Source organism: Zonotrichia albicollis, chromosome 32 (assembly GCF_047830755.1).
Source record: "Zonotrichia albicollis isolate bZonAlb1 chromosome 32, bZonAlb1.hap1, whole genome shotgun sequence".
Taxonomy (NCBI): Eukaryota; Metazoa; Chordata; class Aves; order Passeriformes; family Passerellidae; genus Zonotrichia; species Zonotrichia albicollis.
The window spans coordinates 2,484,832-2,510,092 of NC_133850.1; the positions used below are offsets into that span (position 1 = coordinate 2,484,832).

Genomic DNA, 25,261 nt, shown 5'->3' on the forward strand with positions numbered 1-25,261 from the left:
AAGTAACGGGGACGGAGCGGGGCAAGGAGGGGCCCGAGGCTCGCCGGGGCTGTCGCTGTCAGCTCCAGTGACACCCGGCCCTGTCACTGCACGGGGACACCGCGGGGACACCGCGGGGACACCTCAGGGACACCCGGCCCTGTCACTGCATGGGGACACCGCGGGGACACCTCAGTGACACCTCAGGGACACCTCAGGGACACCCAGCCCTGTCACTGCACGGGGACACCACGGGGACACCATGGGGACACCTCAGTGACACCTGACCCTGTCACTGCATGGTGACACCATGAGGACACCACCGGAGCTGGTGACACCAGGACACGGGACATGGGGACAACGGGGGACATGGGGACAGTGGGACAGGGAGGACAAGGGAATGGGGACATGAGGACACCAGGACATGGGGACATGGGGGGACACAGGGACAGGGGGACGTGGGGGGACAGGGACATGGGACATGGGGACAGGCAGGACATGGGGACACAGGACACAGGGGGACATGGGGACATGGGACATGGGGACAGGAGGACGTGGGGACATGGGGGAACAGGACATGGGGACAGAGGGGACATGGGGACATGGGACACGGGGGGACATGGTGATACAGGACATGGGGACATTGAGGACAGAGGGGACATGGGCACATAGGACATGGGGACATGGGGACAGGAAGGACAAGGAGACACAGGACATGGGGACACCAGGACATGGCGACATGTGGACAGGGAGGGACATAGGGACATGGGGACACAGCGGGACATGGGGACACAGGGACAAAAGACACAGGGGATATGGGACAGGGCTATTGGACACCTGGGGACAGGTGGCCAAGGGGACATGGGGACACAGGACAAGAGGACACAGGGACACAGGACATGGGACATGGGGACGGGGGACATGGGGACATGGGGACACAGCACATGGGGACAGGGGGACAAGGGGACACAGGACATGGGACATGGGGACATGGGGACACATGGGGACACGGGGACACATGGGGACACGGGGACAGGGAGGACAAGGGGACACAGGGACACGGGATACAGGACATGGGGACACACGAAATGGAGATATGGAGGGACATGGGGACACAGGGGGACATGGGGACAGGGCTATGGGACACCTGGGGACAGGTGGCCAAGGGGACATGGGGACACAGAGAGGGACAAGCCCCCCCCCCCACCTCATTGTCCCCATGGCCAGAATAACCAGGAGTCCCCATGGCCCCAAAGTGTCCCAAAAGTGTCCCCAAAGTGTCCCAAAGTGTCCCCACAGTGTCCCCATCCCCACGGTGTCCCCATGGTGTCCGCAGAGGGTCCCCAAGTGTCCCCATGGCCCCACAGTCCAAATGTCCCACAGTGTCCCCAAAGTGTCCCCACAGTGTCCCCACGGTGTCCCCAGGACCCCCCAAATCCCTCGGACCCCCCAATCCCCACCTGCCCCCAGCCCCCTGTGACCCCTCCATTCCCCGTGGCCCCCCCAGACCCCCCAAAATCCTCAGACCCCCCCCAAACCCCACAGCCCCCCAGTCCCTGGGAGCCCCCCTGAACCCCCACGGACCCCCAAAACTCCTCGGACCCCCCAAACCCCACAGCCTCCCAATGCCCGTGACCCCTCCCAGTCCCCATGACCCCCCACCCTCAAACCCCTCGTGACCCCCAGACCCCTGGGACCCCCCAAACCCCCTTTGATCCCCCCACCCCTCAAACCCCCCGATGACCCCTTTGATCCCCCAAACCCCCCATGACCCCCAAAACCCCCCATGACCCCCAAAACCCCCCAGCCCCCTTTGACCCCCCCACCCTCAGTCCCCCATGACCCCCCCCCAAGACCCCTTTAGACCCGCCCAGGGCCCACGCGGTGCTTGCCCCGCCCTCACTGCGAGCCCATTGGCTGATCTGACCATCACTCCACCCTCCGCCCCGCCCCCACCGCGCTCCCATTGGCCGCCCTGCCCGTCACTCCACGCTCCGCCCCCGCTTCCCATTGGCGGATTCCCCCTCGGGCGTTCGCGTTGCCGCGGCAACCAGAGCGGCGGGAAAGGGGCGAGCGCGCGGGCGGGGCCGCCGCCTTCCGATTGGTCGCTCCGAGCCACGCGCGCGGCGCCGATTGGCCGAGCTTCAAGCCGCGCCCCCGGCGGGCCTGAGGGGGCGGGTCACGTGGGGGCGGCGGGGGCGGCGGGAGCGGCGGAGCGGAGCGGCCATGAAGCACTACGAGGTGAGGCGGCCGCGCTGCCGGCGGCCCGGGCCGGACACCGGCACCGGGGCGGCCCCGAGCCTCCGGCGCCGCCGGTCCCGCACGTCGCCATCGCAGCGGCCCCGCGGAACCCGCGCGTTCCGCCCCGGGGCAACCGGGACGCGCTGTGCGCATGCGCCCTGGGGTGCGATGTGCGCGTGCGCGACAGGGAGCGACAGCTGTGGGTGGCGGGGAGGAGCTTAGGGCGATGATGGGGCGGTGCCTCAGAGAAAGGGGCGTGGTCTCATGGAAAGGGGCGGGGCTTGGGGTCCCGGTGCGCTCGGTGGTCCCGGAGGGTCCCGGAAGGTTCTGGAGGGTCCCGGAAGGTCCCGGAGGGTCCCGGACCGCCCCCGCCGTCGCAGCAGGGCCCTGAAGGACCTCAGTGAGCCCGGGAGGGCCCCGGTGTCACCCCCCGAGCGCCATTGTCGTTGTCACCGTCACTGTCACCGTCGCTGTCACCGTCACCGTGCCCGGGGTTGCTCCAAGGTGGCCCACGGAGCTGGCACTGTCACCTCCCCCCCCATGGCACTGTCACCTCCCCAGTGTCACCCCCCCATGGCGCTGTCACCTTCCCCCCGTGATGGTGTCACCCTCCCCAGTGTCACCTCCCTGCCATGGTGGTGTCACCTCCCCAGTGTCACCCCCGGGCCACTTCCAAGGCCACCACAGGGTCACCAGGTGCCACCACGGGGCCACTCCAGGGTCACCCCCAGAGCCACCCCCGGGCCACTTCCAAGGCCACCACAGGGTCATCCCGCGGCCACCACAGGGCCACCTCCAGGGCCACCAGGTGCCACCTCCAGGGCCACCCCCAGGGCCACTAGGTGCCACCATGAGGCCACCTCCAGGGCCACCAGGTGCCACCTCCAGGGCCACCTCCAGGGCCACCAGGTGCCACCATGAGGCCACCTCCAGAGTCACCCCCGGGCCACCTCCAGGGCCACTCCTTGGCCACCTCCAAGTCCACCCCTGTCCACTCCAGAGCCACCTCCAGGGCCACCACGTGTCCACCTTGCGGGCCACCTCTGTCCACTCCCGAGCCACCTTCAGGGCCACCCCAGGGCCACCTCTAACGCCACCAAGAGGCGATCCCAGAGCCACCTCCAGGGCCACCCCTGTCCACTCCCAGGCCACCTCCAAGGCCACCAGGTGCCACCTCCAGGGCCACCACAGGGTCACCCCTGGGCCACCTCCAGGGCCACCTTCAGGGCCACCAGGTGCCACCTCCAGGGCCACCCCCAGGGTCACCAGGTGACACCCCCAGGCCACCTCCAAATCCACCCCGAGGCCACTCCAGGGCCACCCCCAGGCCACCACAGGGCCACCACGGGGCCACCTCCAGGCCATTACAGTGTCACCCCAGGGCCACCTCCAGGGCCACCCCTTGGCCACCTCTAAGGCCACCAAGGGGCCACCACGGGGCCACCTCCAGATCCAACCTCTTGGGCTACCTCCAGGGCCACCTCGAGGGCCACCAGGTGCCACCACGGGGCCACTCCAGGGCCACCACCAGGCCACCTCTAGGACCACCCCTGAACCACCTCCAGGGCCACTCCTGTCCACTCCAGAGCCACCTCCAGGGCCACCCCCAGGGCCACTAGGTGCCACCATGAGGCCACCTCCAGGGCCACCACCAGGCCACCTCTAGGGCCACCTCCAGGGCCACCAGGTGCCACCATGAGGCCACCTACAGAGTCACCCCCCGAGCTACCACATGGCCACCTATGGTGCCACCTCCAGGGCCACCTCCAAAGTCGCGCCCAGAGCCACCCCCGGGCCACCTCCAGGGCCACTCCTTGGCCACCTCCAAGTCCACCCCTGTCCACTCCAGAGCCACCTCCAGGGCCACCACGTGTCCACCTTGCGGGCCACCTCTGTCCACTCCCGAGCCACCTTCAGGGCCACCCCAGGGCCACCTCTAACGCCACCAAGAGGTGATCCCAGAGCCACCTCCAGGGCCACCCTTGTCCACTCCCGGGCCACCATCAGAGACACCAGGTGCCACCTCCAAGGCCACCACAGGGTCACCCCTGGGCCACCTCCAGGGCCACCTTCAGGGCCACCAGGTGCCACCTCCAGGGCCACCACAGGGTCACCCCTGGGCCACCTCCAGGGCCACCTTCAGGGCCACCAGGTGCCACCTCCAGGGCCACCACAGGGTCACCCCTGGGCCACCTCCAGGGCCACCTTCAGGGCCACCAGGTGCCACCTCCAGGGCCACCTTCAGAGCCACCAGGTGCCACCTCCAGGGCCACCACAGGGTCACCCCTGGGCCACCTCCAGGGCCACCTTCAGGGCCACCCCAGGGCCACCCCTGTCCACTCCAGAGCCACCCCCAGGGTCACCAGGTGACACCCCCAGGCCACCTCCAAATCCACCCCAAGGCCACTCCAGGGCCACCCCCAGGCCACCACAGGGCCACCACGGGGCCACCTCCAGGCCATTACAGTGTCACCCCAGGGCCACCTCCAGAGCCACCAAGGGGCCACCACGGGGCCACCTCCAGATCCACCTCTTGGGCTACCTCCAGGGCCACCTCGAGGGCCACCAGGTGCCACCACGGGGCCACTCCAGGGCCACCACCAGGCCACCTCTAGGACACCCCTGAACCACCTCCAGGGCCACCCCTGTCCACTCCAGGGCCACCAGGTGCCACCTCCAGGGCCACCCCCAGGGCCACTAGGTGCCACCATGAGGCCACCTCCAGGGCCACCACCAGGCCACCTCTAGGGCCACCTCCAGGGCCACCAGGTGCCACCATGAGGCCACCTCCAGAGTCACCCCCGAGCTACCACATGGCCACCTATGGTGCCACCTCCAGGGCCACCACGGGGCCACCAGGGGCCACCAAATGCCACCAAGGGGGGGTTGGGTGTGTTTATATTTAGCGGCCGCGCGGGGCCGGTCGGTGTCGGGTTTCGGTGGCCATGGAGGCGGCGGTGTCGCCCCGCGGGGGTGGCCCGGGGGTGGCCCCGGCCCCGGTGGTGGCACCGGGGGTGGCCGCGCTGTGGCCCCCGGTGGCCCCTCCCGGGAGGCGGCCCCGGAAAGCGGCGCTGCTCTTCTTCGAGGTGGAGATCCTGGACGCCAGGACCAGGGACAAGCTGTGCTTCCTGGACAAGGTAGGGGACAGCTGGGGACAGGGGGACAGGGGGGACAGCTGGGGACAGGGGGGGACATGGGGACAGCTGGGGACAGGGGGACACGGGGGGACATGGGGACAGGGGGGACAGCTGGGGACAGGGGGACATGGGGGGACATGGAGGGACATGGGGACAGGGGGGACAGCTGGGGACAGGGGGACATGGGGGGACATGGAGGGACATGGGGGGACAAGGGGATATGAGGACACAGGGCCACATGAGGACATGGAGGGACAGGGGGACATGGGGGGACAGGGAGACACAGGGACATGGGGACATGGGGGGACATGGGGACATGGGGGGGACAGGGGGACATGGGGGGACATGGGGACCAGGGACAAGCTGTGCTTCCTGGACAAGGTAGGGGACAGCTGGGGACAGGGGGACATGGGGACAGGGGACATGGGGGGACATGGGGGGAGAAGGGGATATGAGGACACAGGGCCACATGAGGACATGGAGGGACAGGGGGACATGGGGGGACAGGGGGACATGGGGGGACAGGGAGACTCAGGGACATGGGGGGGACAGGGGGACATGGGGGACATGGGGACCAGGGACAAGCTGTGCTTCCTGGACAAGGTAGGGGACAGCTGGGGACAGGGGGACATGGGGACAGGGGACATGGGGACATAGGGGGACATGGGGACAGCTGGGGACAGGGGGACATGGGGGGACCAGGGACAAGTTGTGCTTCCTGACAAGGTAGGGGACAGCTGGGGACAGGGGGGGACATGGGGACATGGAGGGACAGGGGGGACATGGGGGGACATGGGGACACAGGGCCACATGAGGACATGGAGGGACAGGGGGGACATGGGGGGACATGGGGACACAGGGACATGGTGGGGACAGGGGGACATGGGGGGACATGGGACCAAGGGACAAGCTGCGCTTCCTGGACAAGGTACACAGGGGACGGGGGGGGACATGGGGGACATGGAGGGACAGGGGGACACGAGGGGGACACAGAGACACATGGGGACATGGGGGGACATAGGGGGGACGTGGGGACAGGGGACAAACTGTGCTTCCTGACAAGGTAGGGGGACAGCTGGGGACATGGGGACAGCGGGGGACAGGGGGACACGGGAGGGGGATAGGGGGACATGGGGGGGGATAGGGGGACATGGGGGGACATGGGGACAAGGGACAAACTGTGCTTCCTGGACAAGGTAGGGGACAGCTGGGGGACATGAAGGGGACAGGGGGACATGGAGGACAGGGGGACATGGGGGGAATGGGAGGGGACATGGGGGGGACATGGAGACACAGGTTCACCGGGGGGATAGGGGGACACGAGGGGACATGGGGACATAGGGGGACATGGGGACCAGGGACAAGCTGTGCTTCCTGGACAAGGTAGGGGACAGCTGGGGACATGGAGGGACAGGGGGACACCGAGGGGACATGGGGACAAGGGACAAACTGTGCTTCCTGGACAAGGTAGGGGACAGCTGGGGACAGGGGGACATGTGGGGGACATGGGGGGATAGGGGGACATGGGGACACATGGGGACATGGAGGGGCAGGGGAACATGGGGGGACAAGGGACAAACTGTGCTTCGTGGACAAGGTGCACAGGGGACGGGGGACAGGGGGACATGGAGGGACAGGGGGACACGAGGGGAGATGGGGACACATGGGGACATGGAGGACAGGGAGACACAAGGGGACACAGAGACACATGGGGACATGGGGGGACAAGGGGACATGGGGGGACATGGGGACAGCATGGTAGGATACAGGGACATGGGGACAGCAGAGGGGGGGACAGGGTGACATAAGGGGAACATGGGGACTGTGTCATGAGGGGGACATGGGGACAGCATGGGGGGACAGGGGGACATGGGCAGTCATGGGGACTAAGGGACATGCGGGGGACACAGGGGGGACATGGGGACAAGAGGGGGATGGGGGGACATGGGGACATGGGGACACAGGGGGACAGGGGGGGGACAGAGGGACAACGGGGGGACGCAGGGACGTAGGTGGCCATGGGAGAGACATGGGACACGGGTGGTGACATGGGGACTGCACACAGGGGGACACGGGGACGGTGCCACGAGGGGACAGGGGTGGTCTGGGAGGGGACAGGGACACACGGGGACAGTGCCATGAGGGGGACAGGGGTGGCCCTGTCACTGTCCCTGTCCCCCGAGTGCCATCGCTGTCCCCAGGGTGGAGCCTGGGAGGGGACAGGGGTGGGCCCGGGAGGGGGACAGGGGTGGCCTGGCACTGTCCCTGTCCCCTGAGTGCCATCGCTGTCCCCAGGTGGAGCCTCAGGCCACGGTGGCCGACATCAAAAACCTGTTCAGCAAGAGCCGTGAGTGGGGACAGGGACAGGGACAGGGAGGGGGACAGGGAGGGGACAGGGATGGGACAGGGATGGGACAGGGAGATAGGGATGGGGACAGGGATGGGGATGGGAACATGGACAGGGAGGGGACAGGGAGTGGGATGGGGACATGGAGACAAGGAGGGGACAGGGACAGGGATGGGGATGGGGACATGGGGACATTGGGGACATGGGGACAGGGATGGGGGGACAGAGGGGACAGGGAAGGGACATTGGAAAGGGAGGGACAGGGATGGGGGAGAGGAGACATGGGGACAGGGGACAGGGACAGGGAGAAGGATGAGGATAGGGGATAGGGGACATGGGGACAGAGGGGACAGGGATGGGGACAGGAAGAGGACAGGAGAGAGGGGGATGGGGGGACAGGGACAGGGATGGGGATAGGGGGACAGGGAGGGGACAGGATGAGGGGACATGGGGGACATGAGGAGACAGGGGAGGGGACGGGGACAGGGATGGGGAAGGGACAGGGGACCAAGGGGATGGGGACAGGGAGGGGACAGGGGGACATGAGAACAAGGAAGGACGGGGGGACAGGGATGGGGACAGGGGGACAGGGATGTGTCAGGGGACATGGGACAGGGGACAGGGACAGGGAAAGGGATGACTATAGGGGACAGAGGGACAGGGAGGGGACAGGGGGACAGGGATGGGGACAAGGGGACAATGGGGATGAGGGGGGACAGGGATGGGGGTGGGGACATGGGACAGGATGGGGACAAGGGGACATGGGGACAGGGAAGGGACAGGGAGAGGGGACCTGGGGGACATGGGGAGAGGGACAGGGGAGGGGACAGGAGACAGGGGGGACATGGTGACGGGGATGGGACAGGGGACATGTGACAGGGATGGGGGACATGGGGACAGAGGGGACAGGGACAGGGACATGGGGGGACAGGGGACCAAGGGGATGAGGACAGGGGGACAGGGACATGGGGACAGGGAGAGGGAACAGGGACATGGGGACCCTCAGTGTGCCTGGGACAGGTCACTGAGCCATGGGGACATGTCACCAGGCCGTGTCACCGTGTCACCGGGCCCTGGGGGCCTCCTTGTCCCTGTCCCCATGGGGGCTGTGTCCCCACAGTGCCACCATCCCTGTCCCCACAGTGCCACCGTCACTGTCCCCTCTGTGGCCATGTCCCCACAGTGCCACCGTCACTGTCCCCATAGGGGCTGTGTCCCTGCAGTGCCTCCCCTGCTGTCCCCACAGTGCCACTGTCACTGTCCCCATGGTGCCACCATCCCTGTCCCCTGGGTGCCACCGTCCCTGTCCCCTGGTGCCACCCCTGCTGTCCCCACAGTGCCACTGTCACTGTCCCCACAGTGCCACCCGCTTTTCCCTGATGCCACTGTCACTGTCCCCATGGTGCCATCATCCCTGTCCCCTGGTGCCACCATCCCTGTCCCCATGGTGCCACCATCCCTGTCCCCTCTGTGGCCATGTCCCCACAGTGCCACCGTCACTGTCCCCACAGTGCCACCCCCACTGTCCCCATGGGGGCTGTGTCCCTACAGTGCCCCCCCTGCTGTCCCCACAGTGCCACTGTCACTGTCCCCATGGTGCCACCATCCCTGTCCCCACAGTGCCACCGTCACTGTCCCTACAGTGCCCTCCCTGCTGTCCCCTGATGCCACTGTCACTCTCCCCATGGTGCCACTGTCCCTGTCCCCTGGTGCCACCCACTGTCCCCTTGATGGCCATGTCCCCATGGTGTCACCATCCCTGTCCCCATGGTGCCACTGTCACTGTCCTCTGGTGTCACTGTCCCTGTCCCCATGGTGCCACCGTCCCTGTCCCCATGGTGTCACCATCCCTGTCCCCATGGTGCCACTGTCACTGTCCTCTGGTGTCACTGTCCCTGTCCCCATGGTGCCACCATCCCTGTCCCCATGGTGCCACCGTCCCTGTCCCCTGGTGCCACCCTGTGTCCCTGTGTCCCGCAGATCCCCAGTGGTACCCAGCGAGGCAGTCCCTGCGCCTGGACCCCAGTGAGTGACACCAATGTCCCCAACTGTCCCCAACTGTCCCCAGGGGTGTCCCCAGGTGTCCTCTGGGGTGTCCCCGGGTGTCCCAGGTGTCCCCAGGGGTGTCCCCAGGGGTGTCCCAGCTGTCCCCAGGGGTGTCCCAGGTGTCCCCAGGGGTGTCCCCAGGGGTGTCCCCAGAGTGTCTCTGGATGTCCCCAGGGGTGTCCAAGAATGTCACCAGGTGTCCCCAAGTACCGTCCAGGTGTGCACCAGGGAATGTCCCAGGTGTCCCTAGGGATGTCCCCAGCTGTCCCCAGGTGTCCCCTGCTGTCCCCAGGTGTCCTCAGCTGTCCCCTGGGGTGTCCCCGAGTGTCCCAGGTGTCCCCCTGATGTCCCAGGGAATGTCCCAGGTGTCCCTAGGGATGTCCCCAGCTGTCCCCAGGTGTCCCCTGCTGTCCCCAGGTGTCCTCAGCTGTCCCCTGGGGTGTCCCCGAGTGTCCCAGGTGTCCCCCTGATGTCCCCAGCTGTCCCCAGGTACCTTCCAGGTGTCCCCTGGCAATGTCCCAGGTGTCCCTAGGGATGTCCCCAGGCGTGCCAGGTGTGTGCCAGGTGTGCCCAGGTACCCCCCAGGTGTGTGCCAGTTGTGCCAGGTGTGTGCCAGGAGTGCTAGGTCTGTGCCAGGTGTGCCAGGCATGCCCAGGTGTGTCCCCTTGTGTGCTCAGGCGGTGCCCAGGTGTGTGAAAGGTGTCTCCAGGTGTGTGCCAGGTGTGTGCCAGCTATGCTCAGGTGTGCCAGGTGTGTCCCCAGGGATGTCCCAGGTATCCCTCAGGGATGTCCCCAGCTGTGCCAGGTGCGTGCCAGGTGTGCCAGGTGTGTGCCGAGGTGTGTGCCCAGGCATGCCTCACGTGTGCCCAAGTGTGTCCCCAGGTATGCCCAGGTACCCCCCAGGTGTGTGCCAGGTGTGTGCCAGGTGTGCCCAGGTACCCCCCAGGTGTGTGCCGGTTGTGCCAGGTGTGTGCCAGTAGTGCTAGGTCTGTGCCAGGTGTGCCAGGCATGCCCAGGTGTGTCCCCTTGTGTGCTCAGGTGTGCCCAGGTGTGTGAAAGGTGTCTCCAGGTGTGTGCCAGGTGTGTCCCCAGGGATGTCCCAGATATCCCTCAGGGATGTCCCCAGCTGTGCCAGGTGCATGCCAGGTGTGCCAGGTGTGCCCAGGTGTGTGCCCGGGCATGCCCAGGTGTGCCCAAGTGTGTCCCCAGGCATGCCCAGGTGTGCCAGGTGTCCCCAGGGATGTCCCCAGGTGTGCCCAGGTGTGCCCAGGCATGCCCAGGTGTGCCAGGTGCCCCAGGTGTGTGCCCAGGCATGCCCAGGCATGCCAGGTGTGCCAGGCGAGTGCCAGCCGTGCTCTCCGCAGAGGGGCGCTCTCTCAAGGACGAGGATGTGCTGCAGTCGCTGCCCGTGGGCACCACGGCCACGCTCTACTTCCGGGACCTGGGGGCGCAGATCAGCTGGGTCACGGTCAGTGTGACACACCTGTCACCTGTGTCACCTGTGTGTCACCTGTCACCTGTGTCACCTGTGTGTCACTGTGTGTCACCTGTGTGTCACCTGTGTGTCACCTGTGTCACTTGTGTCATCCCCTGTCACCTGTGTGCCACCTGTGTCACCTGTGTGTCACCTCTGTGTCACCTGTGTCATCTGTGTGTCACCTGTGTGTCACCTGTGTCACTTGTGTCATCCCCTGTCACCTGTGTGTCACCTGTGTGTCACCTGTGTCATCCCCTGTGTCACCTGTGTGTCACACCTGTCTGTCACCTCCGTGTCATTCCCTCCATGTCACCTGTGTCATCCCCTGTCACCCACTGTGTCACCTGTGTCCCCTTCTGGGGCCCGGGGGCGCAGATCAGATGGGTCACGGTCAGTGTGTCACACCTGAGTGTCACACCTGTGTCTGTCTGTCCCTCTCTGTCCCTGCTCCTGGGTGTCCCATGTTCCCTGTGTTCACCTGTCCCCGGTGTCCCTGTCCCCTCTCACCTGTCCCTCACCTGTCCCAGGTGTTCCTGATGGAGCACGCCTCTCCCCATCCCATTTACCTGTCCCTCACCTGTCCCTGTCCCCTCTCACCTGTCCCTCACCTGTCCCAGGTGTTCCTGACTGTCCCAGGTGTCCCTGTCCCCTCTCACCTGTCCCTCACCTGTCCCGGGTCACCTGTCCCAGGTGTCCCTTACCTGTCCCTCACCTGTCCCTCACCTGTCCCCAGGTGTTCCTGACAGAGTACGCGGGCCCCGTCTCATTTACCTGTCCCAGGTGTCCCTGTCCCTGACTGTCCCTGACTGTCCCTGTCCCCCCTTACCTGTCCCAGGTGTCTCTGACTGTCCCAGGTGTTCCTGACAGAGTACGCCAGCCTCCTCCTCATTTACCTGTCCCAGGTGTCCCTGACTGTCCCTGACTGTCCTCTCACCTGTCCCGTCTCACCTGTCCCAGGTGTCCCTGACTGTCCCAGGTGTCCCTGTTCCCTCTCACCTGTCCCCTCACCTGCCTAGGTGTATCTGACGGAGTACACGGGTCCTCTCCTCATTTGCCTGTCCCAGGTGTCCCTGACTGTCCCTCACCTGTCCCAGGTGTCCCTGACTGTCCCCTCACCTGTCCCAGGTGTTCCTGACGGAGTACGCTGGCCCTCTCCTTATTTACCTGTACCAGGTGTCCCTGATTGTCCCTGTCCCCTCTCACCTGTCCCAGGTGTCCCTGAGTGTCCCTGACTGTCCCCTCACCTGCCCCTTACCTGTCCCCCGGTGTCCTTGACTGTCCCAGGTGTCTCTCACCTGTCCCTTACCTGTACCAGGTGTCCCTTATCTGTCCCTTACCTGTCCCCTCCCACCTGTCCCTTACTTGTCCCTCACCTGTCCCCAGGTGTCCCTGACTGTCCCCTCACCTGTCCCCTCACTTGTCCCCTCTCACCTGTCCCCAGGTGTCCCTGACTGTCCCATCTCACCTGTCCCTTACCTGTCCCAGGTGTTCCTGACTGTCCCTGTCCCCCCTCACCTGTCCCCTCACTTGTCCCCTCTCACCTGTCCCCAGGTGTCCCTGACTGTCCCTGACTGTCCCTCACGGTCCCAGGTGTCCCTGACTGTCCTCTCACCTGTCCCTGACTGTCCCCTCACCTGTCCCCTCACCTGTCCCTCACCTGTCCCCTCTCACCTGTCCCAGGTGTTCCTGACCGAGTACGCCGGCCCCCTGCTCATTTACCTGCTGTTCTATTTCCGGGTGCCGTTCCTGTACGGGCCCCGCTACGACTTCACAGCCAGCCGGCACCGCGTGGTGCAGTGAGTGACACTGGGGACATGGGGACAATGGGGACATTGGGGACACTGCAGGGACATTGGGGACACCCTGGGGACAGTCACGGCCAGCCGGCACCGCGTGGTGCAGTGAGTGACACTGGGGACATTGGGGACACTGGGGACAATGGGGACACTGGGGACAGTCACGGCCAGCCGGCACCGCGTGGTGCAGTGAGTGACACTGGGGACATTGGGGACATTGGGGACACTGCAGGGACATTGGGGACAGTCACGGCCAGCCGGCACCGCGTGGTGCAGTGAGTGACACTGGGGACATTGGGGACATTGGGGACACTGCAGGGACATTGGGGACAGTCACGGCCAGCCGGCACCGCATGGTGCAGTGAGCGACACTGGGGACATTGGGGACATTGGGGACATTGGGGACACTGGGGACAGCTTGGGGACAGTGGGGACAGTCACGGCCAGCCGGCACCGCGTGGTGCAGTGAGTGACACCGGGGACATTGGGGACATTGGGGACACTGCAGGGACATTGGGGACACCCTGGGGACAGTCACGGCCAGCCGGCACCGCGTGGTGCAGTGAGTGACACCATGGGGACATTGGGGACACTGCAGGGACATTGGGGATATTGGGGGGATTGGGGACACTGTGAGGACATTGGGGACATCAGGGACAATGGGGATGTTGGAGAGACATTGAGGATGTTGGGGACATCAGGGACACTGGGGACACCGGGGGGGGGGAACATTTGGGACATTGGGGGATTATGGGGGACGTGGTGACATCGGGGAGACATTGGGGACACTGCGGGGGACATTGTGGACAATGGGGACATTGGGGACATTGGGGGTTGCAGGGGCCATTGTGGGGACACCGGCCAGGTGTTGGGGACAGGGGGAGGTGTCCCAGGTGTGTCCCCAATGTCCCCAATGATGTCCCCAATGATGTCCCCAATGTCCCCAGCCTGGCGTGCTGCTGTCACTCGTTCCACTACGTCAAGCGGCTGCTGGAGACGCTGTTCGTGCACCGCTTCTCGCACGGCACCATGCCCCTGCGCAACATCTTCAAGGTGGGACACCTGGGACACCTGTGTCACCTGTGTGACACCTGTGTGACACCTGTGACACCCCCCTGTCACCTGTGTGACACCTGTGTCACTGCCCTGTCCCCTTCTTGCACGGCACCATGCCCCTGCACAACATCTTCAAGGTGGAACTGACACCTGTGTCACCTGTGTCACCTGTGTGACACCACTCTGTCACCTGTGACACCCCCCTGTCACCTGTGTGACACCTGTGTGACACCTGTGTCACGGCCCTGTCACCTGTGTGACACCACCCTGTCACCTGTGTGACACCTGTGCCACCCCCCCGTCCCCTTCTCTCATGGCACCGTGCTCCTGCGCAACATCTTCAAGGTGGGACACCTGTGTCACACCTGTGTCACCTGTGCCACCTGTGTCACCCCCCTGTCACCTGTGTCACCTGTGTGACACCACCCTGTCACCTGTGACATCTGTGTCACTGCCTTGTCCCCTTCTCGCACAGCACCATGCCCCTGCACAACATCTTCAAGGTGGGACACCTGGGACACCTGTGTCACCTGTGCCACCTGTGCAATCCCCCTGTCACCTGTGTCACCCCCCTGTCACCTGTGTGTCACCTGTGTGACACCTGTGTGACACGTGTGCCACACTCCCAGCACCGCTGTCACTGCCCTGTCCCCTCCCTGTCCCTGTCCCCACCAGTTCTGTCATGGCACCGACCCTGTGCCACACCTCTGAGGTGTCACTGTCACCTGGGTCACCTGGCTGTCCCCCTTGGGTCACCTCTGTCCCCTCTGTGTCACCTCTGCCACCCCCTGTCCCTGCCCAGCCCCGTGTGACATCATCCAGGTGTCACTGTCACCTGGGTCCCCTCCCTGTCCCCTTTGTGTCCCCTCCGTGTCCCCTCAGTGTCCCCTCCATGGCAGCCCCGCACACCTGGCTGTCCCCAGCTGTCCCCTGCCCACCACTGCCGCGTCCCTAAAGTGTCCCCAATGTCCCCAACATCCCCAAGGTGTCCCAAATGTCCCCAAAGTGTCCCCAACGTGTCCCCAATGTCCCCAGAACTGCACCTACTACTGGGGCTTCGCTGCCTGGATGGCGTATTACATCAACCACCCACTGTACACCCCGCCAGGTGAGTGACACTGTCCTTGTCACCTGTGTGTCATTGTCACCTATGTGTCACTGTCATTGTCACCTGTGTCATTGTCACCTGTGTGTCACTGTCCCCATCCCCATTACATCAACCACCCGCTGTACACCCCGCCAGGTGAGTGACGCTGTCATTGTCACCTGTGTGTCACTGTCATTGTCACCTCTGTGTCACTGTCCCTGTCACTGTCCCCATCCCCATTACATCAACCACCCGCTGTACACCCCGCCAGGTGAGTGACACTGTCATTGTCACCTGTGTATCACTGTCACCTGTGTGTCACTGTCACTGTCACCTGTGTGTCACTGTCATTGCCACTGTCCCCATCCCCATTACATCAACCACCCGCTGTACACCCCGCCAGGTGAGTGACACTGTCATTGTCACCTGTGTGTCATTGTCACTGTCACCTGTGTGTCACTGTCACTGTCACTGTCACTGTCACCTGTGTGTCACTGTCACTGTCCCCATCCCCATTACATCAACCACCCGCTGTACACCCCGCCAGGTGAGTGACACTGTCACTGTCACCTGTGTGTCACTGTCACCTGTGTGTCACTGTCACTGTCATTGTCACTGTCCCCATTACATCAACCACCTGCTGTACACCCCGCCAGGTGAGTGACACTGTCATTGTCACCTGTCCCTGTCATTGTCCCAGTCACTGTCCCGGTCACCTCTCACCTGTCCCTGTCACCGTGTCCCCCTGTGCCACCAGGACACACACAGGGGGTGTCCCTGTCCCTGTCCCTGCCACGCCCATGTCCCCTGCAGGAGGGGATGCTGCAGGTGTCCCTGTCCCCTCTGTCCCTGTCCCTGTGTCCCTGTCCCTCTGTCCCTCTGTCCCTGTCCCTCTGTCCCTGTGTCCCTGTGTCCTTCTGTCTCTCTGTCCCTGTCCCCTCTGTCCCTGTCCCTGTGTCCCTGTCCCCATCCCCATCTCTGTCCCCTCAGTCCCCGTCCCCCTGTCCCTCTGTCCCCTCCCTGTCCCGCTGTCCCCTCTGTCCCTGTCTGTCTGTCCCCATGCTGACCCCCTCATGTCCCTGTCCTTGTCCCTGTGTCCTCTCGGTCCCTCTGTCCTCCTGTCCCTCTGTCCGTCTGTCCCCATGCTGACTCTCCCTTGTCCCCATCCCTGTCCCTGTGTCCCCCTGTCTGTCTGTCCCCAGTGTCCCCGTGTTCCTCTGTCCCTGTGTCCATCTGTCTCCATTCTGACCCCCCTGTGTCCGTCTGTCCCCATCCCTGTCCCCGTGTCCATCTGTCCCCATTCTGACCCCCCCTGTGTCCCCATGTCCCTCTGTCCCCATCCCTGTCCCCGTGTCCATCTGTCCCTGTGTCCCTCTGTCCCCATCCCTGTCCCCGTGTCCGTCTGTCCCTGTGTCCGTCTGTCCCCATCCTTGTCCCTGTGTCCATCTGTCCCCGTGTCCGTCTGTCCTGCTCTGACCCCTGTCTGTCCCCATCCCTGTCCCTGTGTCCGTCTGTCCCCGTGTCCATCTGTCCCCGTGTCCGTCTGTCCCGCTCTGACCCCTGTCTGTCCCCCCAGCGTACGGTGACGATCAGGTGAAGCTGGCGCTGGCCGTGTTCCTGGTGGGTACGGGGGGACATTGGGGACATTGGGGGGGACATTGGGGGGGACATTGGGGGGACATTGGGGGGACACTGGGGGGGACATTGGGGACACTGGGGGAACATTGGGGGCACATTGGGGGGCTGGGATGGTTTTGGGGGGGGCAGGATGGGGATTTGGGGGGTCATGGCGGAGTTGGGGGGTCCCAGTGGGGTTTGGGGGGTTTGGGGGCTGGGATTGGGGGGTTGGGGGGTTTGGGGGATCCCATGGGAGGTTTGGGGAGGTCCCAGTGGGGTTGGGGGGATTTGGGGGGGGTCCCAGTGGGGTTTGGGGGGGGGGCTGGTCTGGCCTGGGCTGTTTTGGGGGGGGTCGGGATGAGGGGTCTGGGGGTTCCATTGAGGGTTTGGGGGGCTCCCAGTTGGTTTGGGGGGCTGGGATGGGGGATTTGGGGAGGGGTCTGGGGGGCCATGGGGGGGTCTGGGCAGATTTTGGGGGGCGGGAGGAATTTTGGGGGGTCCCAGTGGGACCATGGGGACATTGGGGGGTCCCTGGGGGGGGTCCTGGTGCCACCTCCCACTGTGACCCCCCGTGACCTCTCCGTGACCCCTCGTGACCTCTCCGTGACCTCCCGTGGCCTCTCTGTGACCTCCCGTGACCTCTCCGTGACCCCTCCATGACCCCCCCCCAGTTCTGCCAGCTCGGGAACTTCTCCATCCACGTGGCCCTGAGGAACCTGCGGCCGGCGGGTGAGGGGACAGCGGGGACATTGAGGGGACACTGGGGACACTGGGGGGACTGGGGACAATAGGGGGATTGGGGACATTGAGGGGACATTGGGGACACTGGGGGGATTGGGGACAATAGGGGGACATTGGGGACAGCCAGGGGACAATGGGGACACTGGGGGGATTGGGGACACTGGGGACAATGGGGGTGTTGGGGACATTGGGGGGATTGGGGGATTGGGGACATTGAGGGGACATTGGGGACAATGGGGACACTAGGGGGATTGGGGACATTGGGGACACTGGGGACATTGAGGGGACATTGGGAACATTGGGGGGATTGGGGACATTGAGGGGACAATGGGGACAGTGGGGACAATGGGGGTGTTGGGGACATTGGGGAAAATGGGGACATTGGGGACATTGAGGGGACAGCCAGGGGATGTTGGGGACAGCCAGGGGACAGTGGGCAGACATGGGGACATTGGGGACACTGAGGGACATGGGGGACATCAGGGACATTGGGGACATTGAGAGGTCATTGGGGACAGCCAGGGGACATTGGGGACAGTGGGGGACACGGAGGGGACATGGAGGGGACACAGGGGACATGGAGGGGACACAGGGGACAGGGAGGGGACACAGAGGGGACATGGAGGGTGGCACCTGTCCGGGGGGTGTCCTGGGGGTGTCACCAGTGTGTGACCCCTGTCCTACGGGATGTCACCAGTGTGTCCCCGTGTCTGGGGGTGTCACCGGTGTGTGTCACTGTGTCCCCATCTGTGGGGGTGTCACCAATGTGTCCCCATGTCCGGGGCTGTCACCGGTGTGTCCCCATGTCTGTCCCTGTGTGTCCCCATGTCGCAGTGCATGTCCTGTGTCCCCCTGTGTCACCAATGTCCCCCCTGTGTCCCCATGTCACCGTGTATCCCCGTGTCCCCCTGTGTCCCCATGTCCCCATGTGTCACTGTGTGTCACCGTGTGTCACCAATGTCCCCATGTGTCACTGTCCTGTGTGTCCCCATGTCACCAATGTCCCCATGTGTCACTGTCCTGTGTGTCACTGTGTGTCACTGTGTCACTGTCCCCATGTGTCACTTTGTACCCATGTCCAGGGGTGTTCTTGATGTGTCCCCATGTGTCACTCTGTGTCACTGTGTGTCCCCATGTGTCCCCATGTGTCCCTGTGTGTCCCCATGTGTCCCTGTGTGTCCCTGTGTGTCACTGTCCCCATGTATCACTGTGTGTCACTGTGTCCCTGTGTCACCAATGTCCCCATGTGTCCCCATGTGTCACTGATGTCACCCATGTCCCCATGTGTCCCCATGTGTCCCCGTGTCCCTGTGTCACCAATGTCCCCATGTGTCCCTGTGTCACCAATGTCCCCATGTGTCCCCGTGTGTCCCTGTGTCACCAATGTCCCCATGTGTCACTCTGTGTCCCCATGTGTCACCACTGTCCCCATGTGTCCCCATGTGTCATTGAGGTCACCGATGTCCCCGTGTGTCCCCATGTGTCACTGTGTGTCACTGTCCCCATGTGTCACTGTGTGTCACTGATGTCACCGATGTCCCCATGTGTCCCCATGTGTCCCCGTGTGTCACTGTGTGTCACTGTGTGTCACTGTGTCCCCGTGTGTCACCAATGTCCCCATGTGTCCCCATGTGTCCCCATGTGTCACCGATGTCCCCGTGTGTCCCTGTGTCACCAATGTCCCCATGTGTCACTGTGTCCCCCTGTGTCACCGATGTCCCCGTGTGTCACCCATGTCCCCATGTGTCCCCGTGTGTCCCCGTGTGTCACTGTGTGTCATTGATGTCACTGTCCCCATGTGTCACTGAAGTCCCCATGTGTCACTGATGTCACCGATGTCCCCATGTGTCACCGATGTCCCCATGTGTCACCCATGTCCCCGTGTGTCACTGATGTCCCCGTGTGTCCCTGTGTCACTGATGTCCCCATGTGTCACCGATGTCCCCATGTGTCCCTGTGTGTCACTGTGTGTCATTGATGTCACTGTCCCCATGTGTCACCGATGTCCCCATGTGTCCCTGTGTGTCACTGTCCCCGTGTGTCCCCATGTGTCACCGATGTCCCCATGTCCCCGCAGGCTCCAAGACGCGCAAGATCCCGTACCCGACCCGGAACCCGTTCACGTGGCTGTTCCTGCTCGTGTCCTGCCCCAACTACACCTACGAGGTCGGGGACACCTGGGGACACACGGGGACACCTGGGGGGACACCTGGGGACACCTGGGGACACCCGAGGACACCTGGGGACACTGTGGGGACACTGCAGGGACACTGCGGGGACACTGCGGGGACACCTGGGGACACTGCGGGGACACTGCAGGGACACCTGGGGGGACACCTGGGGACACCCCTGGGGACACCCCTGGGGACACCTGGGGGGACACCTGGGGGGACACCTGGGGACATCCCTGGGGACACCTGGGGACATCCCTGGGGACACTGCAGGGACACTGTGGGGACACCTGGGGACACCCCCACAGGTGACACCCACAGCTGACCCCACAGGTGACACCCACAGTGACACCCACAGTGACACCCACAGGTGACATTTCCCCAATTTGTCCCCCAGGTCGGTTCCTGGATCGGTTTCACCATCATGACCCAGTGCCTGCCCGGTGAGGGGACAGCAGGGGACAGTGAGGGGACATGAGGGGACAAAGGGGGGACAGCAGGGGACATGGGGAGGGACACAGAGGGGACATGGCGGGGAGACAAGGGGGGGCCATGAAGGGGACATGGGGGGGACAAAGGGGGGGACATGGACGGATATGAGGGGACATGGAGGGGACAGAGGGGACATGGGGGAGACATGGAGGGGACACAGAGGGGGACATGAGGGGGACAATGAGGGGACATGGAGGGGACACAGTGGGGACATGAGGGGACACGAGGGGGATAAAAGGAGACATGAGGGGACAAGGAGGGGACAAAGGGGGACACAGAGGGGACATGGGAGGGACATCACAGGACACAGGGGGACATGAGGGGACATGAAGGGGACAAAAAGGGGACATGGAGGGGACATGAGGGGACACAAGGGGACACGGGATGGGGGGTGACACCCCAGAGACCCCGGTCCCGTGTCCCCTCTGTCCGTGTCCCCTGTGCCACTCGTGGGTCCCCGGGGATTTTGGGGTGGTTTGGGGTGGATTTAGGAGTGATTTTGGGGGGATTCAGGTGGATTTTGGGGTGGATTTTGGGGTGATTTTGGGGTGATATGAGGTGGATTTGGGTGGAATTAGATGGATTTGAGGTGGATTTGGGAACGATTTTGGGGGGATTTGGGGTGGTTTAAATGGATTAGGGGTGATTTGGGATTGAATTGGGGGGGATTTGTGTGGATTTTGGGGGGATTTTGGGGATATGGGGTGCATTTTGGGGAAGGGGTTGGATTTGGGGGTTTTGGGGTGGATTTGGGCATTTGCAGGTGGATTTGGGTTGGATTTGGGTGGATTTTGGGGTGATTTGGGGTGGATTTAGGAGGGATTCAGGGTGGATTTTGGAGAGATTTGTGTTGGATTTGAGGTGGTTTAGATGGATTTGGGTTGGATTTGGGGTGACTTGGGGTGAGTTTTGGGGGGATTTGAGGTGGTTTGGGGTGGAATTTAGGGTGGATTTGGGTGGTTTTGGGTGCATTTGGGGTGGATTTGGGTGAATTTTGGGGAGATTTGTGTTGGAATTGGGGTGGACTTAGGAGAGATTTGGGGAGGATTTTGGGGCGATTCAGGTGGATTTGGGGGGGATTTGGGGTGGTTTAGATGGATTTGGGTGGATTAGGGGTGATTTGGGGTGAAATTGGGATGGATTTGGGGAGGATTTAGCAGTGATTTGGGCTGGATTTTGAGGGGATTTTGGGGGGGTTTGGGGTGGTTTAGATGGATTTGGGTGGATTTAGTGGTGATTTGGGGTTGATTTTGGGGTGGATTTTGGGGAATGCGTTGAATTTGGGGTAGATTTAAGAGCGATTCTGGGTGAATTTTGAGGGGAATTGGGTGGATTTTGGGGTGGATTTGTGTTGGATTTAGGGGGATTTTGAGGGGAATTGGGTGAGTTTTGGCTGGATTTGGGGTGGATTTGGGGTTGATTTGGGTTTAGGTGGATTAGGGGTGATTTGGAGTGGAATTGGGATGGATTTGGGATGGATTTAGGGGTCATTGTTTAGATTTTGGGGGGATTTGGGGTGGATTTAGGAGCAATTCAGGGTGGATTTTGAGGGGAATTGAGTGGATTTTGGAATGAATTTCGGTGGATTGGGGTGGATTTGGGTGGATTTAGTGGTGATTTGGGGTGGATTTTGGGGGGGCTTTGTGTTGGATTTGGGGTGGATATGGATGGATTTATGTGGATTTTGAGGGGAATTCAGTGGATTTTGGGATGGATTTGGGGTGGATTTGGGGTAGATTTTAGGGGGATTTGGGGTGGATTTGTGTTGGATTTAGGGGGATTTTTAAGGGATTTGGGTGGATTTGGGTTGGATTTGGGGTGGATTTAGTGGTGATTGAGGGTGGATTTAGGAGGGATTTGGGGTGGATTTGGGGTGGATTTTGGGGGGCTTTGTGTTGGATTTGGGGTGGTTTAGATGGATTTGGGTTGGATTTGGGGTGGATATGGATGGATTTACGTGGATTTTGAGGGGAATTCAGTGGATTTTGGGATGGATTTGGGGTGGTTTGGGGTGGATTTTGGGGAATGCGTTGGATTTGGGGTGGATATGGATGGATTTAGGTGGATTTTGAGGGGAATTGAGTGGATTTAGGGGTGGATTTGTGTTGGATTGGGGTGGATTTTGGGGTGCATTTTGGGGAATGGGTTGGATTTGGGGGTTTTGGGATGGATTTTGGGTGGATATGGGTTGAATTTAGGGGTGATTTGAGATCTGGGAGGATTTGGGTTGGATTTGGGGTGACTTGGGGTGAGTTTTGGGGAGATTTGAGGTGGTTTGGGGTGATTTGGGATGGATTTGTGTTGGATTTGGGGGATTTTGGGGTGGATTTAGGAGGGATTTGGGAAGGATTTTGGGGCGATTCAGGTGGATTTTGGGGTGGATTTGGGGTGGATTTTGGATGGATTTGGTGGTTATTGGTTCGATTTTGGGGTGATTGGATGGCTTTTGGGGGGATTTGGGGTGGTTTAGATGGATTTGGGTGGATTTAGTGGTGATTTGGGGTTGATTTTGGGGTGGTTTTTTGGGAATGCATTGGATTTGGGGTGGATTTAGGAGCGATTCTGGGTGGATTTTGAGGGGAATTGGGTGGATTTTGGGGTGGATTTGTGTTGGATTTAGGGGGATTTTGAGGGGAATTCAGTGGATTTTGGGATGGATTTGTGTTGGATTTGGGGTGGATTTAGGGGGATTTTGTGTGGATTTGGGAAGGATTTGGGTTGGATTTGGGGTGGATTTAGGAGCGATTCTGGGTGGATTTTGGGGTGGATTTGTGTTGGATTTAGGGGGATTTTGAGGGGAATTGGGTGGATTTTGGCTGGATTTGGGGTGGATTGGGGTTTAGGTGGATTAGGGCTGATTTGGGGTGGATTTGGGACGGATTTGGGACGGATTTAGGTTTAGATTTTGGGGGGATTTGGGGTGGATTTAGGGGTGACTTGGGGGGATTTTGGGGAATTTGGGGTGGATTGAGGAGATTTGGGTGGATTTTGAGGGGAATTGAGTGGATTTTGGGGTGGATTTTGGGGGGATTTGGGGTGGATTTAGGAGCAATTCGGGGTGTATTTTGAGGGGAATTCAGTGGATTTTGGGATGGATTTGGGGTGGTTTGGGGTGGATTTTGGGGAATGCGTTGGATTTGAGGTGGATTTAGGAGCGATTCTGGGTGGATTTTGAGGGGAATTGGGTGGATTTTGGGGTGGATTTGGGTTGGATTGGGGTGGATTTCGGGTTGACTGGGGGGGATTTTGGGGATTTTGGGGAATTTGGTGTGGATTGTGAGGAGATTTGGGTGGATTTTGAGGGGAATTGAGTGGATTTTGGGGTGGATTTGGGTTGGATTTAGGGGGATTTTGGGTGGATTTAGGTGGATTTTGTGGTGTCCCCCGGTGCCAGCCGTGCCCTGGCCGTGTCCCTGTGGTGTCCCCCGGTGCCAGCGCTGTCCCTGTCCCCGCAGTGGCGCTCTTCTCGCTGGTGGGCTTCGTGCAGATGGCGATCTGGGCTCAGGGCAAGCACCGCAGTTACCTGCGCGAGTTCCGCGATTACCCAGCCCTGCGCTCGCCCATCGTGCCCTTCCTGCTGTGACAACGCGGGGACAGCCCCCAGTGTCCCCTTCCTGCTGTGACACCACAGGGATGTCCCTCAGTGTCCCCTTCCTGCTGTGACAATGAGGGGACATCCAGGGGACATCGCCCATCGTGCCCTTCCTGCTGTGACAACGCGGGGACAGCCCCCAGTGTCCCCTTCCTGCTGTGACACCACAGGGATGTCCCTCAGTGTCCCCTTCCTGCTGTGACACCGAGGGGACATCCAGGGGACATCGCCCATCGTGCCCTTCCTGCTGTGACAACGCGGGGACAGCCCCCAGTGTCCCCTTCCTGCTGTGACACCACAGGGATGTCCCTCAGTGTCCCCTTCCTGCTGTGACACCGAGGGGACATCCAGGGGACATCGCCCATCGTGCCCTTCCTGCTGTGACACCCAGGGGACACCACAGGGACTGTCCCCTTCCTGCTGTGACACCGCAAGGATGTCCCTCAGTGTCCCCTTCCTGCTGTGACAATGAGGGGACATCGAGGGGACATCGCCCATTGTGCCCTTCCTGCTGTGACAACAAGGGGACAGCCCCCAGTGTCCCCTTTCTGCTGTGACACTGCTTTGGGGACACCATGGGGACATCCTCCATTGTGCTGTGACACCACAGGGATGTCCCCCAGTGTCCCCTTCCTGCTGTGACAGAAAGGGGACACTGTGGGGACATCCCTGGACAGCCCCCATTGTGCCCTTCCTGCTGTGACACCATGGGGACATCGAGGGGACAGCCCTGGGGACATCACCCAGTGTCCCCGTCCTGCTGTCACACTGCCCTGGGGCCACCATGGGGATTGTCCCCTTCCTGCCGTGACACCACAGGGATGTCCCCAAGTGTCCCCTTCCTGCCGTGACACCTTGGGGACACCGTGGGGACACCGTGATGTGTCCCCGCCAGTCCTGCCCTGAGCCTTGGGGACAGAGAGGGGACAGGGGACGAGCTCTGTGTCACCCTGGTGTCACAGCAGGACACGGCACTGTGGCCACACCATCCCTTGTCACCTCCAGGGTGCCAGCCCTGGTGGCAGTGTCACCTCCATGGTGGCGGTGTCCCCTCCCCAGTGGCACTGTCACCTCCAGATGCCATCCGTGGTGTCCCCCTCCCTGGTGGCACTGTCCCTTCCTCGGTGGCAATGTCACATCCAGGGTCCCATCTCCAGTGTCCCTCCCTGGTGGCGGTGTCACCTCCATGGTGGCAGTGTCCCCTCCCTGGTGGCAGTGTCCCCTCCCCGGTGGCAGTGTCACCCCCATGGTGGCACTGTCCCCAGCAGCACTGTCCCCGTCACCCCAAGCCACCCCTGGTGACACCACAGTGTCACCCCCCCCCCGTGTCCCCTGCCCAGTGCCACCCCCTGTCCCCGTCCCCGCAGGTGACAATAAATGCCATCCCCCCCCCACGTGTGGCTGTCGTTGTGTCATTGTCCCCTCCCAGGGGACACCCTTGGGGACAATCCCAGGCTGAGGGGGGGGGGTGGCTTCGTGATG

The 25,261-nt window shown here is 62.6% G+C and overlaps 1 protein-coding gene across 1 annotated transcript; it reads left to right on the forward strand.

The window, feature by feature from the left end:
* Positions 1-2,088: 2,088 nt before the first annotated feature.
* Positions 2,089-25,172, forward strand: TECR (trans-2,3-enoyl-CoA reductase). Its single transcript, XM_074530508.1, has 14 exons — positions 2,089-2,220; positions 5,307-5,357; positions 7,653-7,704; positions 9,685-9,729; positions 11,115-11,218; positions 12,908-13,023; positions 13,971-14,076; positions 15,115-15,187; positions 16,743-16,786; positions 17,455-17,512; positions 19,602-19,690; positions 20,093-20,138; positions 23,643-23,814; positions 23,855-25,172. The coding sequence occupies exons 1-13, from the start codon at positions 2,206-2,208 to the stop codon at positions 23,768-23,770; spliced, it is 927 nt and encodes a 308-aa protein (XP_074386609.1). The 5' UTR covers positions 2,089-2,205; the 3' UTR covers positions 23,771-23,814; positions 23,855-25,172.
* Positions 25,173-25,261: the final 89 nt, after the last annotated feature.

What these genes read in the sequence shown, in the direction of transcription:
- TECR (XM_074530508.1), top strand. An exon ending in CCCTGCGCAACATCTTCAAG is followed by an intron (nt 14,077 to 15,114) that starts GTGGGACACCTG and finishes CAATGTCCCCAG; the next exon opens with AACTGCACCTACTACTGGGG. An exon ending in GAGGAACCTGCGGCCGGCGG is followed by an intron (nt 17,513 to 19,601) that starts GTGAGGGGACAG and finishes ATGTCCCCGCAG; the next exon opens with GCTCCAAGACGCGCAAGATC.